We start from the raw sequence: 19,344 nt of genomic DNA on the forward strand, positions 1-19,344 counted from the left end.
CCCTCATGACTGGGACTTTCCTGGTGGCACAGTGGTTGAGAATCCGCTGGCCAATGCAGGGGACACAGGTTCGAGCCCTGGTTCAGGAAGATCCCACGTGACACAGAGCAACTAAGCCCAGGCACCACAACTACTGAGCCTGCACACCACAACTGCTGAAGCCCGCATGCCTAGAGCCCATGCTCTGCAACAAGAGAAGTCACTGCAATGAGAAGCCCGTGCACCACAATGAAGAGCAGCCCCTGCTCGCCGCAACTAGAGAAAAGCCCGCATGCAGCAGCGAAGACCCAACACAGCCAAAAATAAATAAATAAATATATATATATTTTTAAAAATGCCCTCATGACTGACCCTCACTCTCTGTGCCAGCTTCCTCACCACAGCCCCACCTCCAACTCCAAAATCTTACCCTCCACCCCACGGCAGCTTCCCAGACATAACATGCTCTCACCATTTATGTTCCTGACCCTGCTACCCCCCACCCCGTGCCAGGAGCACCTTTCCCTTGTCCTTCTTGCCTGCCAAACCAGGTCCCATCTTCACCTCTGCTCAGATGTCACCTTTTCCAGAGAACCTTCCCTGACAATCAGCCAGGACAGGCCAGGTGCCTTCCCTCCCGAGCACTCCCCCAAAGCACTTACCACACTGTACTAACTGCCTCCCCCCCAGGGACTAGTTACTTGAGAGCAGAGACTTTGAAAAATTCCCACCACAGTGCCTGGCACAGAGTAGGCACATAAGAAAACCCATGCTATTCCTACTATATTAAGAAATAACATTTAATAGCTAGTTATAGCACTAAATACTTTGGTTGAGGTAATACAAAATTCAGCTATTCAAAATTAAATGGTAATAAACACAGTTAAAAGTGGATGCTTCCCAGGAGTAGGACAAGGTGGGCCACAGGATGGATGGTTGCTTTTCACTAATAGCTGTTCTGTATTATCTGGTATTTTACTGTATGCATACGCTACTTCAACCAAAAAACTTTTGTTTTAAATTTTATGAATAACACTTAAATAAGAGTCTCAAACAAATGAGTTTCAACCAGAAGTCTGAAAGAATCCAAAAAGAAAAAGAAAAGAAACAAAATACTTCATACTGCACAAATTAGGGATCTGAAGAAAACAACCTATTCAAGGAATCCTTTCAGCAGAATGTGGGCAAGCTTAAGACGTGTGCTTTGTCGCCATCTGGTGCTTTAGCAATAGAACAACACCCAAGGCCCCAAACAATGATTACGGTCATTGTTATCAATTTTTGAGCACTTAAAATGTGTCAAGCACTGTTGACAAGTGCTGTATACGCATTTCTCATTTAATAGGGGGATCTATGCATTACGTCCTCCTATTACCTTAAGTTTACAGACAAGAAAACTGGGGCATTAGAGAGGAAACTGACTTGCCCAAGGTCACTCAGCTCTTAATGGAGGAGCTGGAATTCAGACCCAGGCAGCCTGGCTCCAGAGTCTGAGCTATACAACCTGTCTCTCTCTCTCAAGGGACTATTAAAAACGACCTGTTCCTGAATAAAACCAGCATCATGCCTACTCGTTTGCACAGACAGATCTAGGTAAACAGTACCAAGGGTCTGTGGCTTCAAAGCTCAAAATGTTGACAGCTTAGTTTTAATAGTGGCAAAAATGAGGGACCTCACAAAACATACTCTGGACCCTCAGGAAGCCCACCCAGATCTGAGGCTTCAGCTGGCCGCTTGCAGGGGATCTGTAACTCCAACTCCTGCTGCCCTAGTTCCACACTCACCCTCACAAGTGAAGGCTGAAAATGGCCTCCTAAACATCCATCCCCTGTCTGTTCCCCTCCAACTTTCTTTGCCCAGCTACCTAAATATCCTCCTGAGTGAAGGACATGAGTGCTTTTCTCAGTCCATTCTTCCCTACAACTCCCCAGCCTGAATCAGCAACCAAGAAGACAGTAAATCTCTCTCTCATCTGCCCTTTCCTCTCCAGCAGCAGCCCCCAACTCCCGTCTCCTCTCAGCCTAGGCTTTGTAATCTTGCCAGACTCTGTGTCAGGCTACTGCGGCACACGCTGGCGACAGCCTCCATCCACACCAGGTCTTGGTAGCTGGGCCGGCTTTTTCCACATGCTCTCTGACCACCCCTCTGCTCCAGCCAACTCACGGCCCCCACAACACAACAAGCACTTCTAAGCCTCTAGGCTTAGTACGGGCTGTTCTCTCCATCAGGAAGCCCATCCATCTCGTCAGTTCAGCTTCTCCCTCTCGACTGGTAACTCCTAATGTATCAACAAAACTTAAGACTGATTTGAAAGTAAAACTTACCTTGATCCTTCTCTCCCCTCCGGCTGCTACCTTCTCTCTCTTCCCACCAATGACCTCCAAATTATGGAAGCCAAAGGACATTTTCCAATGCTCATGCCCTTAACACTGGATAGAACCTTCCTTGTTCTAAAACATTCCCTTCCCTTCGCTTCCGGGATTCCCCTGCCCTCCCCTGGCTCTCTTCCTCCTTCTCAGCTGCTCCTCAAGTTTCATCCTCTTCTGCCTGACCATTTAACACTGGAGTTTTTCAAATCCTAGGCCCACTTCTCATCCATCCCCTCTCTTCCTAGGCGATCTCAATCATGCCCATGGCTTCATCCAGAACCGCTATGCAGATAATTCTCAGATTTGTACCCCCAGCCCAGACTTCTCTCAAAGGCCACTTACATGATTCAAAGGCATTTTAAGCTCAACATCTTTAAGACCGAATTTATGATCTTTCCTGCACAAACCTAATTCTCTTCCTGTATTCCTATCCTAAGGAATCCCAACCATCCATCCATGTGGCAAAAGTCAGAAGTCCAGGTGTTATCTTTTGTACCCCACCAGCATTCAATCTTGTGCCATATTCCCCTGCGAAAGTCTGTCCTCCACAAGGCAGGACAGAAACCTTTCCAAAATGAAAACTAGATCCTGATACTTGCTGCTTAAAATCAACTTCTCTTTAGAGAAAAAGCAAAATCTTCCCTCTGACTACCAAGGCACGGAGGCTTAGCCCCAGCCTTCCTCTCTAGCTTTCTCGCATTCTCTGTTCTTACACAGCCTCCTTGCAGTCTCTCAAATGTAATCTGCTCCCTAACTGCACAGGTCCTTTGCACGTGCTACTTCCTCTGGCTGAAGTCTCTTCCCTCCCATCTCCTGGTTAAATCCTACTTTCCTTTTAGAATTCAGACCCATCATACCTTCCTTCATTTAATAAACAGCTATTGAGTACTACCACCTGCCAGGTGCTCTCTAGATACTGGAAATACACAACAAATAAAATCAACAAAGTTCCTGCCCTCAAGGAGTTGTAATTTAGGGGTATATAGAGTGAGATTTAAGTTCAGAGATTTCTTTAGAAGTGCCTTCCCTGACCAGGTCAAAGTCCCCTATTTCACACCCATAACACCATACATCTCACCTTCATAAAACTTACCATTGTTATAAATATTCATGTATATATTTATTACACGACTAATGCTTGTCTCCACTATTAGAGTATACATTCCAAAAGGCAGACGCTCTCTTTTTTGTTCAATACTGAATCCCCGGTGCCCAGCATCATGCTCAGCACACAGCAGAAACTCACTAGACATCTGATGAATGACTAAAGGAATCGTGTAGCAGCCAGCACAGATGGTAACTCCCCCTGTACAAGGTTGGAACTAAGAGTAAGTGTTCTCAGAAGACCGGGTGAGTGAGCAGCTCCCTCTTCTGGACTCCCCTGGCACTTTCCATGCACTACATGTTACATGTGTCTCTGTACTCACACCTGCTCTCTCTGTTACGATTCCTGTCTCTCACGAGTTAATGAGCTCCTCTGCACTTAGCATAATACCTTGCACATAGCAGATGCTCCATAAAATGATTACTGCCTGAAGGAGTGCCTGCTTCTCTGCTATTCCCAGTAACTGGCTGAGTGCCTGGCCCTCAAAAAGCACTCAGTACTTGCTGAATGGATACAGATATACTTACCTTGTACTCACCATGTGCCAGATACTGAGCTAAGCACTTTACACTTATTATCACATTTAATTCTCACAACAACTCTATAAGGTAGATATTCTTATCCCCTTTCACAGATCAGGAAAGTGCCTGATTGACTGACAACCTGTGAACACTGTCTAATGTGTCCTGATTTCAGTCATTAGAATCTAATCTACCATCACAATTTTTGCATAGTATGTCTCCCATTTACTTAATATTTTCATTAAAACGAATACAAAATAACCCTCAATGTTCCTAAGTCTTATAAAAAGCTAAGCAATAATATCTATAGGGACTTCCCTGGTGGCACAGTGGTTAAGGATCCACCTGTGGGGATTCTTTTTGGTTTGTTTGTTTTTGTGTTTTTTTGTTCTTTTTTGAAGTACGCTGTGGCCTCTCCCGGCCTCTCCCGTTGCAGAGCAACAGGCTCCGGACGCGTAGGCTCAGCGGCCATGGCCCACAGGCGCAGCCGCTCCGCGGCATGTGGGATCCTCCCAGACCGGGACACGAACCCGCGTCCCCTGCATCGGCAGGAGGACTCTCAACCACTGCGCCACCAGGGAAGCCCGGCGTGTGGGGATTCTTAACCCCACAAGGTAACATAGGTTTGATCCCTGGTCTGGGAAGATCCCACATGCCACGGAGCAACTAAGCCCGTGCACCACACCTACTGAGCCTGCACTCTAGAGCCCGAGAGCCACAACTGCTGGGCCTATGTGCCACAGCTGCTGAAGCCGTGTGCCTGGAGGCCATGCTGCACAACAGCGGAGGCCGCCGCAATGAGAGGCCAGCACACCGCAACGAAGAGTGGCCCCCACTCACAGCAGCTAGAGAGGGCCCGCATGCAGCAGCAAAGACCCAACACAGCCAAATAATAAATAAATAAAATAAATTTATTTTTTAAAAAAAATCTATAAAATCGCCGTTCTCATGTGCTTATGTTTTTAAAATATACATACACAGTACTTGATACCAAAATGAAAGATGTTCAGTCTTCATAACACCTAAAATCAACTCTCATTCCACACTCCACTGTTCCCAGAGCTGCGCTCTACTCTCATATTCTTATTAAACCCCATTCCTCTCAGTTCTGCTGCTGAATCTCTTTCGACAAAATAACCAAAATCTCCCCTAATGATCTATCTGTGAGAACAACCAACTCAGTGCATCTAGCAGAACTGAGGGAGTTCTCTCTACTCAGCTGAAAGCAACAACAGCTGAGCAGGACACATCCCACTACATGGAAGTGACAGTAACAGAGACTCTCTCTCAATGGATTTCTTTAGTGTACACCTCTAATAAGGAAATTCACCAACTCCAAAATATCCATACAACTCCCTTCCTTCCACTGCTTACAATGTACACATCACACCATCACCACAGCACATTTCATAAGTGATTAAAATGAAGTATGTGATTAACCCATTTATTTTCCAATTAAGAGGCACATTTAGAGAGCTTTCATTTCTATTAAGCTAAAGTTTACAATTCAACAAATATTTGTGGAACACCTTCTTCATTAGGCATTAAGCAATGGGGATGACAGTAGGAGAAAAAATAAAATGTCAATCAACATACATTTACCGCTACTACCATGTAATAGTACTACTAAGAGCTAATACTGATTACACCCATTACTACATGCCATCACCATGCCAACCAACCTACATCCATCACTTGTGAGCTGAGTACTAAAACCATCTCCATCTTGCAGATGAAAAATAAAGATTCTGAAAGGTTCGGTAAGCTGCACAGGTTACTCAGTGGTGTAGTTGTGAAGTCAAGATCTTGAAGCCAACCAATGTGACTTTACAGTCTGTATTATGAATAAAAAGCCCACAGCTAATCATGCAATTACCCCCAAATCACACTGCACTGCAGCTGTCTGGATGGCTTCAGCCTATGTCTTCAGCCCTGACCAACGTGCCCTCAAACCCATTACATCAGCAGAGAAAACCTATAGGGGCATGAGTTCAACCTAAATCCACGTGCAGCTCTAAATCATGAGACAGATAAAAATGCATCATTTGAGGCTTCCCTGGTGGCACAGTGATTAAGAATCAGCCTGCCAATGCAGGGGACACGGGTTTAAGCCCTGGTCCGGGAAGATCCCACACACTGCGAAGCAACTAAGCCCGTGCACCACAACTACTGAGCCTGTGCTCTAGAGCCAGCGAGCCGCAACTACTGAGCCCGAGTACCACAACTACTGAAGCCCATGCGCCTAGAGCCCATGCTCTGCAACAAGAGAAGCCACTGCAATGAGAAGCCCATGCACCGCAACAGAGAGTAGCCCCCGCTCGCCGCAACTAGAGAAAGCCCGCATGCAGCAACGAAGACCCAGCGCAGCCAAAAATTAATTAATTAATTGATTGATAAATTAATTTTAAAAAGTATCATTTCAGTTAGAGTGAGAGCGCCTCACTCCTCACTCCTCCAGGAGGCCCCTAGACGGAATCCTATGGTCCCACAGAATTTTCAAACAGACCAGCAGAAAACTCTCATCCTGCATTCAGATCCGCCAAAATTTAACATTAGCCTAATATTCCAATTTTCTCTCCTACACCTTACGATACAAAACCTCTACTGGTCAAGACTGCTCCACCCTATGTCTCCCAATTGTCTGTTCTCTCTCTTTCCCAAGCCCTTTACAGACACTGTGGGCCTTCCATACAGTATCTGCACCAGCATTGTCTGAACTCACCTGAATAAATTATAAATAGAAGCAAAACTTTTAAAATTATAATATAACAATTATTAAATAATTATAATATAATATTATATAATTATAATAATAGCTACCATTCAAAGGGCCTTTCGTGGGCCAGTCACTTACTAGGCATAATATGATTTCACTTTATCTTTACAATGATCCCATGAGGAAGGCATCACAACTCCCATTTTACAGAGAGATGGAGCCAGAATTAAAAACTTGGACTAGCGACTCTGCTGCCTGTACTCTTTTCTCTTGAACAAAACTAATTTTATTAGGAGGTATATTGACCTGGAGGGTTTAAAACAACATGAGGGAAGTCTGTTTCATTAACAGTCACACACAGGAAGGAAATATTGGGCAGCAACAAGAGATAGCTGTCAGGAAGAAATCTGAATAAGCACAGCTCTCACATAGCAGGGATTAGCAAACTTTCTGTAAAGGGCCAGAGAGTAAATATTAGGCTTTGGGGGCCAGATAAGTCTCTTCCGTAATTACTGAACTCTACTGTTAAAGTGCAAAAGCAGCCATAGCAATATGTGAGTGAGGGGCGTGGCCGTGTTCCAGTAAACTTTTATTTACAAAAACAGGCTTCAAGCTGGATTTGACCCTGGGGGCCATTATGCAGATGATGGTTGGCAGACACTGGACAATTTTCTTAACCTTTCTGAGCTTGCGTTTCCTCCTCTAATACAGGATAATATTTCTGACCATATAGAATGAAGACAACTCAAGATAACATATCCAGGGTACCTGGCACATGAGACATTCAATAAATAATAACAGGGGCTTCCCTGGTGGCACAGTGGTTGAGAGTCCACCTGCCGATGCAGGGGACACGGGTTCGTGCCCCGGTCCGGGAGGATCCCACATGCCGCAGAGCGGCTAGGCCTGTGGGCCATGACTGCTGGGCCTGCGGGTCTGGAGCCTGTGCTCCGCAACGGGAGGGGCTGTGGCAGTGAAAGGCCCACGTACCGCAATAAAATAAAATAAATAAATAAATAAATAATAACAATTACTGATTCTAGTCTCGGCCAGAAAATATTTAAGCCAAGGACATCAGAAACTCTCAAAGACTACTGGATTACATAGAAACAAACAAAACACACATAGAGAGACATTCTGGCCCACTGGCAAAAACGGGACATTTTGAGCATCAAAAACAATAACAATTGCAATGGATTGCAAGACATCAACAGAGACTACCAGTTCTGACCAGGACAGAAATAAACGTACTGAATTTACCAGCCTGTCATAAATAACTGTAAAACTGAACAAAATAGATGAAGCTGAGATGCTGGACAACAGACAGGACAAGGCCATGACCCTTGAAAGAATGTAAGCAGTATGACAATAGTACAAATGATGGGAGTTTAAAGAGAAATATATTGTTATAAGGTTCCTTCCTTATTCGTGATGTGGCAAAATAATAATTCAAAGTATACTGTGATAAGTTAAGATGCATATTACAATCTCTAGCGCAACCTCTAAAAAAATAAGCTAAAAAGCCAATATAAGAGATAAACTGGAATATTAAAAAAAAAAAGATTCAATCTAAGACAGGAAAGGACGAGGAAAAAAATGGATAAATAGAAAACAAGATGGTAAACTTAAACCCAACAGTATAGTTACAAAAAAATATAAATGAACTAAATCTCCAATTAAAAGACAGAGATTGCCAGAATGGATAAAAAACAAGTCCCTACTATATACTGTGTACAGGAGATAGATTAGTATGACAACACCTGAATCCACTGATTCAACTTTATCATAACTAAAAATGAAACAATCAGATATTATGCATCCACTGATAGGAAGCACACAGCACTGCCTATGAACTATTTCTGCCAAGAAAACTGACCCTGATTATAATTAAGCCTCAAGAGCTAACTATCAGTTTATAGGAATTAAAGAGATAAGGAAATATGTTCAAAAACAGCATGAGGGGCTTGCCTGGTGGCGCAGTGGTTGAGAGTCCGCCTGCCAATGCAGGGGACGCGGGTTCGAGCCCTGGTCTGGGAGGATCCCACATGCTGCGGAGCGACTGGGCCCGTGAGCCACAATTACTGAGCCTGCGCGCCTGGAGCCTGTGCTCCGCAGCGGGAGAGGCCACAACAGTGAGAGGCCCGCGTACCACAAAAAAAAAAAAAAAAAAGTTTCTAAAGAATCTATGACTTGCTCTCCTTTATATTCTACTAAAACACCTGGCATGGTCCTAACGTATATTGGGCATTCAAAAAACAACAAAAAAAAAGGATCTGTCAGACTGATATAAATAGTTATTATATTGGGTCTGCCTTGGTTATCCTCAAATGAGCAAGGGTTAGTTTTGAAGTACACAAAAGGAACCCAGTGAAGGCATGAGGCCACCAAGACAAAAGTGGTCTTTACCTTTACATCTGGCACCTGGGCACCAAGGCTGCTGAGTCCCACGATGGAGTAGAAAGCAGATTCCAAACTTGTGAAAGGGCGATCCAGCGAGGCTTTCAGTCTCTCCACATCATGCCTAGTGAGGTAGTGAGTGGGCGTCAGAGCATGGGCGCTGGCTATGATTGTCAGGGCCAACAGGAAGACAGTGCTTGAACCTTGGGGGGAAACGACTATTAAATAAATACACTCCACACTATTCCAAAGTTCTACACAAAGTTCCAATGATGAGGCACACCAAGGTCTGGGAACCAAATCATGTGAGGAAGGTGAGGGAACTGGGAGGTTCAACCTGGAGACACGCCTTGGGGAAGTGGTGGGCATGGTCTTCAACTCTCTGAACGACAGTCCTCCCAGCAGCTTCGGTGCCTCTAAAGCAAGGGACTCATCATGCCATTCCCACCTCGAGTACATTTGTAACTCGTATGCCTCGTAGGACAAACCCGATCCTGAGTCCTTCCCCGTGGCCTTGCCCGTCCCAACCAGATCTCCTCCCCCACTCTTTCATCTGTTGCTCTCTGCCCTCCTCTCTGCTCCTCTAAGTAGTCGTGTTCTTTCCCACCCAGCTCTTTTGCATGCCTTCTCCTGCTTAATTTCAACTTTCAGATGTCAAGTATCTCTTCCTTAAGAAGCCTCCCAACAGCCCTCCTTTGGATGAGGTCCCAGTACTATAAAGTAGCAAACAACGAGGTTTCTGGGGCCAGGTTTAAATCCTAGCTCCGTCACTTCTTAGCAAGGTGGCCATGGCAGTTACAATGTGACCAGCTGTGTCTCAGTTTTCTCAAGTGTAAAGTGGGATAATAACAGTATCTACCTCAGGGTTGTTAGGATTACATGCGTTAATACAGAAAATGTTAGTGACTGGCACATATATAGGTAAGTGCTATATAAATGTTAGCTACTCCTTCTATTACATTATTGTTGTTGTTGTTCCTATATCTGCTCACAGCAACCTGCACTTCTATGCAGAATTTTTCACAACTAAAATTAGTAGTGTAATGTCTTATTCCTCTGCTAGACTGTAAGCTTCATGAGGACAGAGACCGTTGCTTTTATTCATCCCAGTAATTCCAGATCTTGCACATTCCTTGGCACATAGCAGTACTGAATTAATATTTGCTGAATGGAAAGAAAAATCAATCCTCATCCATTATGCCCCAGGGGACAGAGAGAAATCACAGAAGTGGAACATTTCTACTTTTCATTTGGAAAAAAACACATTCAGATGGGCAGCTTCATGAACAGTCTGCCTTCCAAGTAACAGTAATCACAAGGTTAACATTAATGATTACTGCTCCTTTGCCTATAGCGTCAAATTCAGTTTGAACTAGAAATACCTTAAATACCTTAAAAAAGGTATTTTACAAATAAGAAAACCGAGGACCAGAACAGCTTGGAGACAGCCAATCTTGGACTCAAACCCAGGTCTATCTATGGAGTTCTCACTCCACTATTTTTTAGAGAATGTTGTAGAAGGGATGCCTACACTAGGGGCATGAGTGTTAGTGTTATTTAAGTCCTCGTGTGTGTTAAATAACCTAAAGAATGCAAAAGCTCTTGAAAAAAACTAGAAAGAGATCTATAATGTGGATCATCATTCATCAAATATTTATTAAGTAACTACTATGTACCAAGCACTATTTTTGGTATTAAAAATACAACAGGAAACAGAACAAAAACCCCTAACCTCATGGAGCTTACATTCTAGTTGGAAAAGAAAGACGTTACACAAAATAATTATGAAACATTATTTATCATCTTAGAAGGTGAAAAGTGCTATGGAGAAAAATAAAGCACAGAAGGAATATCAGGAAGAGCTGTAATTTTAAATATGGTAGCCTGTGAAGCCCTAAGAAATAAAGATATTGTGTGTAAACCTGAAGGAAAAGGAGCAAGTCATAAAGAAATTTGGAGGGAAACTATCCCAAGAAAAGCAAGGGCAAATACCCTGAATCAGGAGTGCAGATGGTGTTTTTCACATTAGCAAAGAGAACAATATGGCTGGACAGGATTAAGCAAGGGTTGAGAAGTAGGGACAAGGTAACAGACGTAGCAGAGGCCAAATCCAGAGGGCATTATAGGGACTTTGGCTTTTATAAAGTGAGATGGGAGCCACGGGAAAATCTTGAGCAGAGGAGTGACTCGACATACATTTTAACAGGAACTTTGTGTTAAGAATAAACAATACTGTGTTGAGATTATAGAGAAGTAAGGATAGAAGACTACTGCCATAACCCAGGAAAAAAGATGCTGGTGGTCGAACCCAGGGTGACAGCAATGGAGGTACTGAGAAGTGGTTGAAGTCTGGCTAGAATTCAAAGTTAAAGCCAGAATTGATAATGGATTGAAAGATGTAAAAGAGGAATCAAGATACTTATGCTGGGCTTCCCTGGTGGCGCAGTGGTTGAGAGTCTGCCTGCCGACGCAAGGGACGTGGTTCGTGCCCCGGTCCGGGAAGATCCCACATGCCGCGGAGCGGCTAGGCCCGTGAGCCATGGCCGCTGGGCCTGCGCGTCCAGAGCCTGTGCTCCGCAACGGGAGAAGCCACAACAGTGAGAGGCCCCTATGCACGCACTCAATACCTTAAGATCTAGTGAGTAACTATGACTAGCTTTTGCCAGGTCGACTGTAAGTTCCCCTAACACAGCATCTGTGCCAGAATCCTGATATTCCCACCTCATATTAATCATAGCAACTGCGGGGTCTAAAATTTGAGCACATAACATGTGTACGGTAATGCCCACACTATGCTAAGTAGTTTGCATCCATTTAGTCATTAAATCCTCTCAACATCCAAGTGAGTGCAGTTTACAGACCATGAAATTGAGTCTCAGAAATAGTTACCTGCCCTAAGACACGTAACTAGGTGAGAACCAAACTGCAGGAGCTCTATTATCCTCAACCTCTCAAATAATGGAGCAGTGAGCTCACTGACTTATTCACTTTTACCTGGGGCAAGTTACTTCCCTTCTCTGATATTCCGTCTGTCAAATGGAAATAATAACAGTACACATTTCCCAAGTTGTTGTGAGACTACATGAGGTTCCATCCTGCACAGTGCCCACTCAATACCTAGCAATATAGTTAAGCTTACTGAGCGCTTACTTAGTGCCGCACTGTTCCATGCTACGCAAGGAGATTATCTGATTTAACACTCACTGTAATTCATGAGGTAGATAACTTTACTAACCTATTTTACAGATGAGAAACTGAGCGGCAGAGAAATTAAGTAACTTGCACAGGGTCACATTAACGAATACGTGGCAGACTCCAAGTCTGTACCGGAGACTCTAACTTTAGGACTCATGCTCTAAGCTCCCAAAGAGAGGTGACTGACTGTCTTGCCCCTTTCATTAAAAAGGAAACCATGGTCCAAAAACAGGACGAGGGACTTCCCTGGTGCGCAGTGGTTAAGACTCTGTGCTCCCAAAGCAGGGGGCCCGGGTTCGCTCCCTGGTCAGAGAACTAGATCCCACATGCATGCCACAACTAAGAGTTCGCATGCCATAACTGAGGACCCTGCCTAACGCAACCAAGACCTTGTGCAACCAAATAAATTAGTAAATAAATATTTTTTTAAAAACAGGACGATTTGGCCAAAAGCTCACTCTTACGCCTCCTGGCCCAGAAGCCCGCGCAAGTCAAATGAATGAGTTAAGTCAGCCCGAGCGTTATCCGCGGCCGCGGTCCCTGGCTGGGCCTCGGGGGGACCCGCAGCTCCGCGCCGCACCCGTACCCAACCCCTCCTCCGCGGCAGTCCCACCCGCTGGCCAGCCCTTCGTCAGACCCTCGACCCCAAAAGCCCGAGCCCGAGCCCATGTCCATGCCCATGCCCCTGCCCCGCAGGGGAAGGGGATCCCGCCTAGCCAGCTCCTGCGTGGCGAGCACTAGTCTCCTGCGGGCGAGGGCCCACTCGCCAAGGCCTGCGGGCCGCGGGACCCCGTTGTCGAGCCATGCGCAACGCCTCACCCGGCGGAGCCATTCCTCCTAGCAGGTCCCACCAGGGCCCGAGACACAGGCGGACTTCCGCTCGGGAAAGTGGCTCCAAGACTGCGCCGGAGGGGACGCCAGGGATTCGCGGCAGACCCCGCGTGCTAGGATGGGCTCTAGGCACAGGTCAGTCCCCCGCCGTCCCGCTGGGCCGGGTCACTCCCAGCAGCTGCGGCCGGAATTCCAGTCCTCGCGCGCAGAGTGCGCTGCAGTCCTCGCGTACAGGCCCGCTTCCCCCCCGCACCCTGGCCCACTTGGAACCGACCGCCTCGCAACCATCCCATTCCGGGCGCTGCCGGCACGCGGTTGGACGAGGCCTTGGGGGGGGGTGGGCCTTATACGCGTCCTCCTGTGATTGGCCTATTGCGCTGTCACTCAGTCGTCTCTCTGCAGCCCGGCCGATTTTAAAGGAATAGGAAGGGTCCGGTGGGGAAGGGCCAGCAATGTTCGAGGGGTTTCGGGTTTTGTTAGAAAATTAAAAATTATGGCAACTTTCTCCAAAGATTGTTTCGGTTCTTAATAACTGACCTACGAGTGATTTTTTAACTGATTTGCACAGCATTTGTATCAGGAGAATATTAGCCCAATTTTACAGACGAAGTAATAGGCTCAAAAAAGGAAGTGACTTATCTAAGAACTCAATAATAGCTAACTCCGATTATTGGGAGTTTACGGGATAGCCCGACAGTGTAGCACTCCATGTACACTATTTCATTTACTCCTCATCACCATTCTGTGAAATATGCACTATTTGTATTCCCATTTTATAGAGAAGGAAACTGAAATATTTGAACCCGGACAGTCTGACTCCATAATCTGTGCTTTTAACTATTATGAACATATAAAGTATTCACTATGCGATAACTCTTACTATAATTAGTGTCCCGGAAATTATTATCCTAAATAAGGGAGAGTCAGTTCTTTCTATGTCTGGTACTGTGCTGTCGGGTATGGTATACTAGCCATTAAATATGTGGATATTTTAATTTGAATTTAAATTAATTAAAATTAAAAATTCAGTTTGTCAGTTGTACTTACCACATCTCAAGCACTCAGTAGCCACATGTGGCTGGTGGAGATCATGTTGGACCGTGAAGAACTATAGAACATTTCCATTACCACAGAAAATTCTATTGGACAGCACTGATCTAGAATATATAAAGAACTCTTCCAACTCAGTAATAAGACAACCAATGGTGTGCTGAAGCCTCATACTGGCTTGGAGAGTCTACTGTTAAATTTATCAGGAATTTTGATAAACAACAAGGTCCTATTGTATAGCACAAGGAACAGTATTCAATATCCTGTAATAAAACAAAATGGAAAGGAATATGAAAAAGAGTATATATGTATAACTGAATCAGTTCGCTGTACACCAGAAACTAACACAACATTGTAAATTAACTATACTTCAATAAACATATATATAAATAAAAGGAATTTTGCAAATTGGTTGTTAAATACAGCTATTTAGAAAAGTTAAACTATATGCACTTACAATGAAATAAAGTATATTGAAAACCAAAGTCATCATTTCCTAATTATTTTGCTGTATTTTACCATCATCTGTGTTTTTGTGGTAGCTTATATCTATAATATCTGAATAGTAAAAATCTTATATCATGGTGTGCTACTACAAATCTCTTCCCAGTAACATTAATAGCTGAATTTTGGCTACAATAAGAATATTTACCCCATACAGTCAGCACATGCTACAGACCAGAGCTTGACTTATTGCTTTTTTACTGTGTAAACTTAATGTTGGAGAAAATGTTAATAGAGATTAAACTTAAAAGTATATTGCATCAATCAATTTCACATTGTCAATAGCACAAAAACTTGAGGAAATATTCTTCTCCTGTTTGAAAACTATTATCCCATTCAGAAAAGAAGTCACTTCTGAAGTTTCAGTTACATCTTACTCGTTAATATAAATGAAAATATCAAACTTCAGAACTACACTGCGAGAGTCTTTTTTAAACATTTACCAACATACTTTTGCAAGCAATCCAATAAAAAACATGGGGGCTTCCCTGGTGGCGCAGTGGTTGAGAGTCCACCTGCCGATGCAGGGGACACAGGTTCGTGCCCCGGTCCAGGAAGATCCCACATGCCGTGGAGCGGCTAGGCCCATGAGCCATGGCCGCTGAGCCTGCGCATCCGGAGCCTGTGCTCCACAATGGGAGAGGCCACAACAGTGAGAGGACCGTGTACCGCAAAAAAAAAACAAAACAAAACATGGGCAAAAGATTTGAGTAGACACTTCATCAAAGATATACAAATAGCAAATAAGCACGTGAAAAGATGACCAACAGCACTGCATATTAAACCACAGTGAAATATTGCTACACATCCACTGGAACGGTTGATAATAAAACGACCAACAATACCAAATATTGGCAATTATGTGGAGCAACAGAAACTCTCATATACTGCTGATAGAAATGTAAAGCGTGGGCTTCCCTGGTGGCGCAGTGGTTAAGAATCTGCCTGCCAATATAGGAGACACGGGTTTGAGGCCTGGTCTGGGAAGATCCCACATGCTATGGAGCAACTAAGCCCGTGCGCCACAACTACTGAGTCTGTGCTCTAGAGCCCGAGAGCCATAACTACTGAAGCCCACACGCCTAGAGCCCGTGCTCTGCAACAAGAGAAGCCACCGCAGTGAGAAGCCCGTGCACCGCAATGAAGAGTAGCCCCCACTCGCAGCAACTAGAGAAAGCCCACATGCAGCAATGAAGACCCAACGCAGCCAAAAATAAACAAATGAAATAAATAAATTTTTTAAAAATGAAATGTAAAATGCAACAGGCATTTTGGAAAACAGATTGGCAACTTGCTTTTTCATTCACTAATATAGTAGACATTCAGCAAATATAGATCTATCCAGTCATTCACTGAATCAATATTTATTGAGCATTGCCATGTGCCAGGCACTATTCTAGTCTCTTAGAATACATTCATGAACAAAACAGCCAAACATACAAACAAGAAAATGAAATAAATTTTTACAGTAAACAAACACAAATGAACTTGGTGATTGTCGGTAATGGTTAAATACTATGAAAAAAATAAATGTGGGGCTGGGGTGGGAAGAAGCTTACTTAATCTAAATTGGTGATCAATAAATGCCTCTCTGAGAAGGAGACATTTAAGCTTGCACTTGAGTGATGAGACAGAAGCAGTCCTGAAAAACTAATTTTTCTAATCCCCTCTTCATCCGTAGGACCTGTAGTCGGGAAGAAGTAGTGGTCCCTTGTGCTTCTGACAATGATTCAGGAAGTGTGGATTTGCAGCTGAGCAACTTAGAGGATATTAAAAAAGGCCCAAGTAGGCTTGAACTTACAGGTGAAAAGGGGAAATATTAGAAAGGGGGAGGGGGCAGGGCAAAGGGAATCTTTTCAAGTCTAGCTCTTGACTATACTTTTTTTTTTTTTTTGATTTTTGTTTTTGACTATACTTTGACAATGAATTTGGTCCCTGACTTTAAGACCTTGGAATATGATTGGCAAAATGAGATAAGATGCATTATTCTAGACATATAGTAATCTAAACTTGGTCCTAAGACAGGTGATAACTGAAGACTTGGACAGAGTCTAAGTGCTAGGAGGATTCTGAAAAGGGAATGGTAGGTGTGGATGGAAGCTGGATGAGACTACAGAATAACTTTCATTTTTTCTACAAACATTTACTGAGAACCAGTTGCTGGGCATACGACAGTGAACAAGACCGACATGGTCTCCGCCCTCACAGAATTATAGTGCTGAAAAGGACCAAAAAAAGTAAACAGACAATAAATAAAGTAATTACAAGTTTACAGTAAATACTATGAAAAAATTGAACAAGGGGTGAGACAAAAAATAAGGGCGATGGGAACCTACTTTAAACCATGGTTGTCAGAGAACACCTGTCTGAGATGGTGCCGTTTAAAGCTAAAGGAGGCCTCAAGGCCATGAAAGCCCAACCCAGGTGAGAAGTAGAGGGAAGAGCATTTCACGTGGGTAGAACAGCATGTGCATGAGACAGCAAAGACTACAGTGTGTCTAAGGAACTACATTCATTCACTTGTACATTCATTCAACAAATATTTATTGAAGCCCTACTGTGATCTTAACACTGATCTAGCTGCAGAATAGACACAGTGTACTTACGAACAAATGATTGGAACTCAATATAATGTGCATGATTAAGGGTTGGGGAGGGAGTAGGGAGCAGACAGAGAAAGGTTTATTAGCAGCTAGAAGGATACTTAGCTAATATGGGCAAAGAGGGGATTCAGGAAAGGCATCCTGGAGCCGAGCTCTGATGGATAAGTAGGGGTTAGCTAGGCAAAGAGAGGTAAGGGAAGGTGGGGGACAGGAAGAAGAAACATGCAGGCAGAAGGAATTCCTGTGCAAAGATCAGAGGTGAACGAGAACATGGCTTCTAGTGGACGAGAGGCATGTGGCAGAGAGTAGGAGGAATTTGCAGAAGAGGCTATTCAGGAAACCAAGAAGAGTACAAAAGTAGAGTGGTAGAAACCCTCAGACGATAGGTGTGTTAGGGAGAAACTAGGAAGACTGTTGGCACAATAGGAATAAGGAATTTGGTATTAGAAAATGGAGGAGGCAAGGATGTAAAGCTACATGAAGAGCCACCATAATCACTGTCACTAAGTGAGCAAAAGAATAATATCCGCCAACACTTCGCTGGAGCCGGCTCTGTATCAGCCAAATGAAGAAAGTTTTGTTATCATCCCCATTTTGGAAATGTAGAAATAGGCCCAGAGAAAGTAAGGTCGCACAAGGTCAGAATGCTAGAAAGAGGCAGAACACGGATCCGAGCCAAGGCAGACTCTGGAGCCTGTGCCCAAAGTATATTCCAGGTTGGGAAGGAGGTACCTCAAACACTTACTCTGCAGCCTGCTCCGGTGGGAAGAGATCAGCACCAAGGGCTGCTATAGTTTAAGCTCTAGTCACCACAGGGTCAAAGACTTGAATTTGAATAATAATATCTACAATTTAAGTGCTTACTATGGACCACAGATTGGGATAAGTCTTTTCCCACTTATCTCACTTAATCCTTCCAATAACCCTGTTTTATTGGTATGTATTATCTCACTTAATTATCTCACTTAATCCTTCCAATAACCCTGTTTTATTGGTGAGGAATCTAAGGTTTCAAGAGGCAAACTAATTTAATAAATGTCACATAACTAGTAAGTGGTAGAGCCAGGATTCAAATTAGTCTCAAACTGAGAGAAGTCCATGCTCTTAACCAGCCTGCTACTGCTCAGTCTTTTTTTTTTTTTTTTTTTTTGGTGGTATGCAGGCCTCTCACTGTTGTGGCCTCTCCCGTTGCGGAGCACAGGCTCCAGACGCGCAGGCTCAGCAGCCATGGCTCACGGGCCCAGCCGCTCCGCGACATGTGGGATCTTCCCAGACCGGGGCACGAACCCGTGTCCCCTGCATCGGCAGGCAGACTCTCAACCATTGCGCCACCAGGGAAGCCCTACTGCTCAGTCTTAAAGGTTTTTGTAGCTTAGGAGGCCCTCAGAGTACATTGAATTTGTAATTGAGAAAACTGAGACTCAAGAGGGGAAGGGACTTGTCCAAGGTTGCAGAGGAAATAGTAAAGGTGAGAACAGGACCTGTCTATCCTGATGTACAGTGGTTCTCCCCACTAAACCATACGACTTCACACAGTACAGAGGCGTCATCCAATGTCTTTCTTCCGGTGTTACAGACTAAGACATCTCGGATATCCCTGGACTCCCTTGGGAATCCCTCACAGACACCTTCAGACACCTGACCCACCAGGGCCCCCTCGATGAGGTAATTGTTGAGAGGCTGATTCAATCCATCCTGGAGTTTTTTAATGGTGAACTAAATGTATGCACAGCAATTCTCTGAGTCATCCAAATTATTCTTCTGTTCCAACACATATTTTAAACATTTATTATATAAATAATTTATAGTGTAGAAGTTATTTATAAAAAAATTTGTAAAATTTATTTATATTTATACTGTCAACTGAAAAAGAAATGCACAGCCTACAAGTTAAGAGTTACGTTTTTTCGGAGGCCTTACTGAGGACTAGAGCCTGGGATGACAGTGTCTCTGACAGCTCTGAGGGACTCTTCCAAAGAAGTAAGGGAGGAGCCAGGATAAGAAGGAGTTTTTGCTGGAAAAAACAAACAAACATGTAGTGAAACATCAAAAGATGACTGCTAATCTCAAAAAC

General features: G+C 44.0%; 1 protein-coding gene across 9 annotated transcripts in view; it reads right to left on the reverse strand.

Annotated features, from left to right (window-relative positions):
- RPN2 (ribophorin II) overlaps positions 1-13,408 on the reverse strand; it is a 54,320-nt gene extending 40,912 nt beyond the window's left edge. For 5 of the 9 annotated variants that reach the window (XM_033433691.2, XM_049699337.1, XM_033433689.2 and 2 more), the window contains exon 1: positions 9,097-13,073. In XM_033433691.2, the coding sequence (XP_033289582.2) occupies positions 9,097-9,546 (450 nt within the window). In that variant the 5' untranslated portion in view covers positions 9,547-13,073. Of the gene's footprint in view, positions 1-9,096; positions 13,074-13,101 lie in introns of those variants that run through there. The other 4 variants (XM_004272821.3, XM_049699338.1, XM_033433692.2 and 1 more) reach the window with 4 other exon arrangements.
- Positions 13,409-19,344: the final 5,936 nt, after the last annotated feature.

The sequence above is a fragment of the Orcinus orca genome, chromosome 16 (genome assembly GCF_937001465.1).
Source record: "Orcinus orca chromosome 16, mOrcOrc1.1, whole genome shotgun sequence".
In the NCBI taxonomy this organism is placed as follows: Eukaryota; Metazoa; Chordata; class Mammalia; order Artiodactyla; family Delphinidae; genus Orcinus; species Orcinus orca.